Raw genomic sequence first — 8,405 nt, forward strand, 5'->3', positions numbered from 1 at the left:
GAAACCTTTTCCCCAAATACATCACTTTGTCAATTACGAGGTAGACAAACATGTCAGCGCCCATGAATTGAGATGGCGAACGAAGACACAGAAGTTGAGCTTGTTTCAAGTAAAATTCAGGAAAATGAAGAGCTGGAAGATCTTTCAAATTTATCAAAAGAGGTATGTACTAATTTTCATCTTTATTTTTTAGGTGAAAGTGAGGTGCAGTCGTGCAGAAATCATAGGCCACGTAGTAGGCTAGGCTTACCATGCCGAGTCGGTGCCAGTGGTGTTCTTAGTAAAAGTACAGTAAGTGATCATAAAATGTTGAAATTGAAAAATGTTGTTTTATCATCTCAGTGATACACCCTGCATTCCCGCAAGTGTCTTCATCGCTTTGGACTTGTTCAACAATGCATCATTCATACATAGTTCTCATGTTTTGGCCATACTCCTCCTAGCTTAAAAAAATGTTTATTAAGTAGGCCAATTATTTTGAAATACGATTAAGCCTAGAATACCGTTTGTACAGTGCGCTAGGTCACGCCTAAATGCAGTAAAGCTTATAATTCACATCCCCAAAAACTACCTAAAAAATAGGTATGAATGAATCAAATGAATAAATGAAATGAGATGAATTGTTGTGCAATCAAAAGCAGATATGTGATTGTATGTTCACAGGCATTATTAAAAAAGACAAAGGATCTCCAGTCGCAAGTCACAGTTCTTCGTAAACAATTCACTGTGAATGCAGCAACCAAGCATGGGGAAGGGAGTGCAACTGAGGAGATGGAAAGAAGTGCACCTGGGCAGAGGAAAAGAAGTTTGTCCAGTACTACAACAGATGGTCATGGACAAAAATTTCAAAAAAAGAATAAGAAAATGCGTATCTTTGATTTCAATAAGTAAGTGATACAGACAAACATAATGTTTTATTGTTTTATTATAATAATAATAATGTTTGTTTATTATGATTTTATTATGCATTTGATATTAAGTTCTAATATGCTGTATATGAAATGCACAATTATTATGATAAACCATTGATTTTAATCATATTGTGTCTGTATATTTTATCAAATTGTTTTGCATAAAAACTATATTATGGAAATTTAAAAAACTGCCATAAAGCATCTATTGAATTCTTTGAATTTATGATTTGATCTGCTGTTTCGTTCGATTTGAGACACACAAAAATGAACTGTGTTACTGTTTTTCACTCTTGTCTTCTAACAATGTACTTATTTTGTTTTTTTAGGTACAATACAAGACATGTAGCTTTGAGGATAGCCTACCTAGGCTGGGATTACCATGGCTTTGCAAGTCAAGAATCTACAGATAAAACAATAGAGGTAGAATGCCATACACTGCTCATAGTAGCCTTCCATTTAAACTATTGCTCATTTAGATTTTTAATCAAAGAATAATGCATTCCATGCACACCAGAGATGTCTGATTGAGAACTCAGGTAGACTTATGTGCTCATATGAAGCTATTGTGCACCTGCAATCATCCAACTATTTCATTTGAAAATATAAACATCCTCATCTCATAATCTCTGTGATAGTTCATCTTGTAATTTGCTCGATAAATTTACTGCTATATACATACTCCTTGATTATTTTATATCATTTCTTTGTTTGATATTTACAGTACAGCGGATTTGTCAATGTATCTCTGTTTTCTGTTGTATTATGCACAAATAATAAATGAAGACATCAATTTACAGAAGTTACTATACTTTCTTACAGGCATATATTTTTGATGCTCTGCAAAAAACAAGACTTATAGAAGATCGTGCTACAGCGAATTACTCACGTTGTGGTCGAACCGATAAAGGAGTGAGTGCCTTCAGTCAGGTCATAACACTTGACCTCCGGTCAAACCTTTTAGAAGGATGTGGGGTCATCAAACGACCTGGTGGTACTGCAGCTGATAGGCCAGGTACTGGCTCTACACTTTGGTTATATCTTTAAAGGTGTACAATATTTATGCACCTTATAAACAGACTGATTAACTAACGAAATAGAAAAATGTATATCTTGTATAGTGAATATAAACAACTAAAGATAGAACAGATCTTTCAGAAAACACTACCCACTATAATTATTATTTGTTTTGTTAAAATAGAATTCAACATATAATCCCATTATTTTCAGGTGATAAAAGTAAAGAAATTGAGTATGTACAAATATTGAACCGTGTCCTTCCAAGAGAAATTCGTGTGCTGGCCTGGGCTGCCGTTGGACAAACTCTAAGTGCAAGGTAAACACTGAAATAGGTTTTATACACTCCATCCAAAAAGTATCATACAAGAAAACTATATCCACAAGTTATAGGACAATTTGTTTTGTTTTTAGATTTGATGCAAAAAGTAGGACCTACAAGTATGTTTTTCCCAAGGGGGATCTGGATATTGAGGTAAGCTGATCAGACAGCAACAAGTAGCAGGGAATGGTGTTCACAGGTCTCCCTTCAATTAAAGACCACATTCCTGTGCTCCCAAATCAACAAATGTCTTTTATCTTTTATATTCCAGGGGCCCCAAATTGTGAAAGTCAAATTCTCGGAGAACTTGTCGTGCAGGAGAGGCACCTGTTTTTTACGCTTGTTCTAGCTACAACTAAAACACATGTACAAGGATGCGCGTGTACAAATTTATCGTCATGTTTAATATAAAAACTAAGAGGCTTGGGCAGGTTTAGGGCACTGTTAGTTACTTACTTTTGCCTAGAATGTTCAATAAAAGATATGACATCTGCCATATTTAATGCAAAAGAATGGGAAATTGGTGAAAATCAGGTAAAATCCTTGAGAAATCCAAGAAAAATCCAAATTCCGGGAGGAAATGTGGAATTTCCTGGAGACCGGGAGATGAACTAAAATTTTTGATTTGACTTAGGCAAGTTCAACTGTAATTGTTATATCGGTAATCATAATCATGAAAGTGATCAAAAAGAAAATTGATTTGATTGGTGTGAGACAATTTATCAAGATGTATGAATGTTGTAGTAATAAACATCTCATTAAACATTTAATGTAGGTAATGAAGGAAGCTTCCCAGAAACTTATTGGTGAGCATGACTTCAGGAACTTCTGTAAGATGGACGTTGCTAATGGCGTTGTCATGTTCAAGAGACGCATATTGTCAGCTTCTATAGAACATCTTGACAACAGGTAAGCATTGGTTTGCAGCTAAATTTCCTTTATAGAATTTCAATATCTTTCCATTGTATTCAACTATATTTTTACAAAGAGACTGTTCCACTATGCCCTACCCCCTTGATATTGTCCCCAAGGTCCCACAAAACGGCAGTGTAAATGTATGTTTGTTGGACATGCACATATTCCTGACAATGTTTTGATTGGTCAGATAAGTATGATTAAAATTAAGGAAAGGTCCATTATTTATTAGGTTATGTTGTTTTTGTAAAATTTTTCATTGTATTGTTAAGTTTGTTTTCTTATATGCAATGTTATAATTTGAACGTGCTTATTAAAATTTAGAAAATTTGTTATTATTCCTTACATTGACAGTGATGGAGGTTTTCAGCTTTACGAACTCACCATTACTGGAGTAGCATTTCTTTATCATCAAATACGTTGTATAATGTCTATTCTCTTGCTCATTGGTAAACGCAAGGAAAAAGTAGAGGTGAGGCATAAAGTTTAAATTATAATGGTAATTCTGTTTGTTAAATCCTGATGTATAATAGTACCCTAATTTAAATTGAGACTTTTACTTTACCATTTGTGCTGTAGATATCTTATAAGTGCCAGATTCTGAAGTTTATATCTAGATACTGTATTTTATATGTATAAACAGACTAATAATAACCACTGTGTCTTGAAATGAAAATGGTATCGAATAATCTCTAATACCCTATAATGTTAAAACATTAGTCCAGCCCCTTAGCATCCCTAGTTCAGTTACTGGACCTGTTTCCCCCCGATCTTGTCGCATGACCCTGATATTTAGAATTCATTTTTAAAATGTTACCATATTTTTGTTCTGTGTACAGATAATTGATGAACTCTTTGATGTGGAATCTAACCCTTGTAAACCTCAGTACAATATGGCGGTAGATTACCCACTAGTCCTTTACGATTGTTCATATGATGACATTCAATGGGTCTATGACAAAGGTAAGATTTGGCCAACATTTTCTTTTTTACTTTAAATTCAGTAATACGACTATAACAGCATTATCTTCATTTTGCTGCTAAATTCATAGAGAATTGTTTTTTTAGAATTATTGTTTAAATATTTTTAATTGAAGATTTGAAGTGTTTATACATTCATGATTTTCTTCAGATAATCATCAGCACAATATAAGAAAATTTCAGCAAATTTGGACAGAACTGGTGATGAGGTAATTCCTTTTTTATTTCTCATCTCCCAAGACCATTTCAGGACCATATATATAATATATTTCATTTTTTATAATACTCAGTTACTTATATTAGATATCTGAAATGTTATTCTGGTAAAATAATGTATAATTTAGATTAAAAATAATGCAAGACATTATGATTTAACATTGTAAACTATATCCACACATTATATATATATATATATATATATATATATATATATATATATCTCTCTCTTATGGGTCATTAACCTACATGCTAAAACAGTATTCCATTGTATAGCCTCTTTGGATAAGGGATACTGGATTAATATAAATAAATAATATAGAATAAATTTAAAGGTACTTAAGATTAACTAAAAACATATACAAAAATACACCCTACTACATATATATATATCTGTGTGTGTGTGTGTGTGGATATAGTTTACAATGTTAAGTCATAATGTCTTGCATCATTTTTTTTTTAGGGTTTGTTTCATACTAAATTATTGTTTCATTCATAATTATCTAATGCTTATTCTTCAGGGGAACTATTGTAAAGAGAATGCTGGATGGAATGGACAATGCTTCTTTCCAATTAAATGAAAATGATGGTCAAAGTAAGTAGCTAGGTTCAATTTTCTGATACACTGGAGAAGGCTTGTTTTATTTTTGAATCTGAAATTTATAGTTATATTATGTTTTTATGATATAGTAATATTTCGAGGTGTAGGTGTACGTTGAGAGCAAGAAAATGGAGACAAATATGTGTTGCCCACCCAGGGTGGAACATTTCCATAATTTTATAAATGGGTGATAATCATATAATTATCATGTTATTATCAACTGATCAATGTATGATCACTAAATGCTCATTGTGTGATTACAGTAGGCAAGTGGTGATCACCATTTGCTCATTGTGTGATCACAATAAGCAAATGGTGATCACCACTTGCTCATTGTGTGATCACAGTGAGCATGTAGTGATCACCACTTGCTCATTGTGTGATCACAATGATCATGTGATGATCATCACCTGCTCATTGTGTGATCACACTGAGCATGTGGTGATCACCACTTGCTTATGTGATCACACAATGAGCACTTGCTCACACAATGAGCAAGTGGTGATCACCACTTGCTTATTGTGTGATCATCACATGATCATTGTTTAATCATCACATAATCATTGGGATTATTATGTGATCATCACATCATTATTGAAATAAGCATATAAGATATGTGATCATCAATAATTCATCACCGACACCACGAAGAGACAAACTTTAAAAATTATATTTTTTCAATTTCTTTTCCTTTGGCATTTTGATGTACATCAAACTTGACCCTTTCACCTAATTGTTAGAGTACAACTACACTATTTAGCTAATTAGGCTAATTAGGTATAGCACATAAATCAAGAAAAATTGATTTTTTTTTTTTTTTTTTTTTTTTTTTTTTTTCGTTTTCACAAACAGACACAAACCTTTCACGCTAACTAACAGGTTAATTAAAGTTAAGGAAAGAAAAATAAATTGAACATTTGAATTGTTTAATGTTTTTTTCTAAACATATGTAAAAAAATATTCAAAATTTTGATATCTTGATAGTGAAATTTACGGATTAATGAAGTAGTCCACTTCAAACATGTTTGTGTCTCTTTGGGAAAACGGTGATGAATTATGTGATCCTTATAATCATTGTATGTTATGATCATCATGATATTAAAGTCATTATCATGGTGAATAAATGATGAGTATAACATACAGTGCCCTCATCTCTTCTGTACAGGTCCAGGGAACTACGTACCATGGTGTGAGATCGCAGAACCCATGTTGATCCAAAATGATTATCTGACAATGGGAAAACCATCACAACAGCACAAACCACTCATGCAACGGAAAAAAGGAGGTACAGTAATTATAATATGTTTACATTTGAAACGGCTGTAGTCCCTGTTTTGGAGTAGTAGGCCTATTTCAATAAATTTTAAAAATAGGGATGATCCACTGTTTTAACATAAATAAAGGACACATTTGTTTGCAGTACTCTAACAGATCATCGCATGACTGATCTTGAGGGTGCTATTGGTAGTGCTAATATTGTGTCATCCACCATTGATAAAGAAATAAGCTAGAACTGTTACTGAAGAGTAAATTTCTTACATTCTTTATTTTAAAATATTATTGATTAATTTCTCGACTTTATTATTACAGAAAGCTTGGAAGATCGAATTGAACATTACGCAAAGAAGAGAAAGCTAATTGTAGAAAATTCATCAGATGAAACATAACAAATATTATACAGTGAGGGCTTCACTGAGCACACAATTACAAAACTTTTTAATATGCATATAAAAAAACTTCATAAAACATTCATAAAATAAGATTGTACAGACTGTAATTCTATGTCAAGCAATTTCATCCTGTGTTACTTACATTTCTCAATCTATTATCATTAATGTTCAATGTATATCAGTGTTTTTCTACACATACTGAAAATAAAATTTAAAGAAACCATGTCGTCAGAATTCTTATGTTATGAAATAATGTTAATGTGTCTTAGGAAATGTATGTATCTGACAAATTAATATCATCTAGCTGTGGCTATTGGATGTAGCTTTAATATATAGCTTACTACTGACCACACCTTCACATATGTCCATCCAGATAATATTTATTTATTATAACATATTTAGGAAGGATAGTATATACAGACGAGATGGTCCTCCAAAGATAAAATACAATAACAATACAATAAATATACTTTAGTAAAAACAAAAAGACTACCAAAGAACAACAATAAACATTGTTAAAAACAAGAAGACTAACTAAAACAATAAACATAATAAAACCGTATTTATATAGCGCCTAATGCCGGACACTCACTGCATCGTACGACCGTCGCACGATGAATTCACATTTGCTTGATTGTCAGTGCAGTGGCAATCTGAATGGATCCTCATTGAAAAGACTCTGTTGGGTCTGCGTCTTCGCGTGCGTTATTCGTCACGCTGCGGCTTAATGGATCAGAGATCCCTCTAGGTGCTTTACATTAAATCTTACATTATGAATGGAAAAACTATCCGCCGCCAGACACCAACATGCTATTTCTGAGTCTAGGTTTTTCGGGCCAGGAATTACAAGCTTGAACTTAACTATATCAATTAACTACAATGGTACTGTCAGTTGTGGCGCCAGGATTTGCCCCGACGAAAGAAAGTGGGCGTGGTCGGTCATCGCTCAAAATCTTTCGAAAGTGTTCCATGGGGGCGAAGCCCTAAAAAAATATGACAATTTAGGGGTTTCAAAGGCTTATTTAATCGATTTTGGAGTCTACTAGTAGAAAATAAATATTCATTGTGGTTTTTCTCCCCAACGGAGTGCACTGCTCCCTCCCTTCCCCTGCTGGACCCTCCCCCGCTGGCGCCATCCCTGGGTAGGCCTACTGTATTGATATAATTAATTACAATATGGTATCATGGAGGTGTTATACCTCCATGATGGTATTGATATAATAAACAAAGCAAAATGTGGAATGTCTATGAAAGATAAAATTAAGTACAAATGCAAACGCTAGTAACATTATTTACGACCAGATCAACCGTCATCGTTGGCATGATCCACAATGCGAGACTCTCCTTCAATAATTACTCAATCTATATTATAGACAGGAGTGGCACCAGCATTTACCCGACGGCGGTCCGATGTCTCTGACGATCCTTCTTTTCCTTCTCGACAGACTGTTGTTTTTTTCTCCACGACTTAAATATTTAAGGGGTAATTCCCAATGATACGATTCCTCCAAATCATTTCCCCCTTTGTTTTATGTGCAGGGATGAAACAATCATCATCTTATCATCAATAAGAACACCATGAACACTTGCAGAAGCTAGTACTTGTAGCAGCACCCCCTCTCTCAAGTCAGACAGGCCAACCTCCCTCACCCCATCGGACACTCGGATCAAAATAAGAAAAAAAAAAAACATTTTTTTTTTGTGGGGGGGGGGGGGAGATAAATCTTAAAATGTAGTCTTAGAACATCTTAAACGGTCTCTTATACACATCT

General features: G+C 33.7%; 1 protein-coding gene across 2 annotated transcripts; it reads left to right on the forward strand.

Moving 5' to 3' along the window:
* Positions 1–9: 9 nt before the first annotated feature.
* On the forward strand, positions 10–6,858 carry LOC117101792 (tRNA pseudouridine(38/39) synthase-like). Of its 2 annotated transcripts, none has more exons than XM_033241865.1 (13): positions 10–162; positions 664–887; positions 1,241–1,334; positions 1,734–1,926; positions 2,142–2,247; positions 2,343–2,403; positions 3,026–3,159; positions 3,520–3,637; positions 4,005–4,128; positions 4,298–4,355; positions 4,884–4,957; positions 6,129–6,248; positions 6,554–6,858. In XM_033241865.1, exons 1-13 carry the CDS (start codon positions 73–75, stop codon positions 6,628–6,630), a joined length of 1,473 nt encoding a protein of 490 aa, XP_033097756.1. In that variant the 5' UTR covers positions 10–72; the 3' UTR covers positions 6,631–6,858. The 2 variants fall into 2 exon arrangements, with proteins under 2 accessions (XP_033097756.1, XP_033097758.1); XM_033241867.1 differs by having other exon boundaries at positions 21–162; positions 642–887.
* Positions 6,859–8,405: the final 1,547 nt, after the last annotated feature.

The sequence above is a fragment of the Anneissia japonica genome, unplaced genomic scaffold, assembly GCF_011630105.1.
Source record: "Anneissia japonica isolate Jap-2015-1 unplaced genomic scaffold, ASM1163010v1 scaffold4988_len2956909_cov206, whole genome shotgun sequence".
In the NCBI taxonomy this organism is placed as follows: domain Eukaryota; kingdom Metazoa; phylum Echinodermata; class Crinoidea; order Comatulida; family Comatulidae; genus Anneissia; species Anneissia japonica.

What these genes read in the sequence shown, in the direction of transcription:
- LOC117101792 (XM_033241865.1), top strand. Translation starts at nt 73, where the DNA reads ATGGCGAACGAAGACACAGAAGTTGAGCTTGTTTCAAGTAAAATTCAG. An exon ending in TTTCAAATTTATCAAAAGAG is followed by an intron (nt 163 to 663) that starts GTATGTACTAAT and finishes GTATGTTCACAG; the next exon opens with GCATTATTAAAAAAGACAAA. An exon ending in TGGACAGAACTGGTGATGAG is followed by an intron (nt 4,356 to 4,883) that starts GTAATTCCTTTT and finishes CTTATTCTTCAG; the next exon opens with GGGAACTATTGTAAAGAGAA.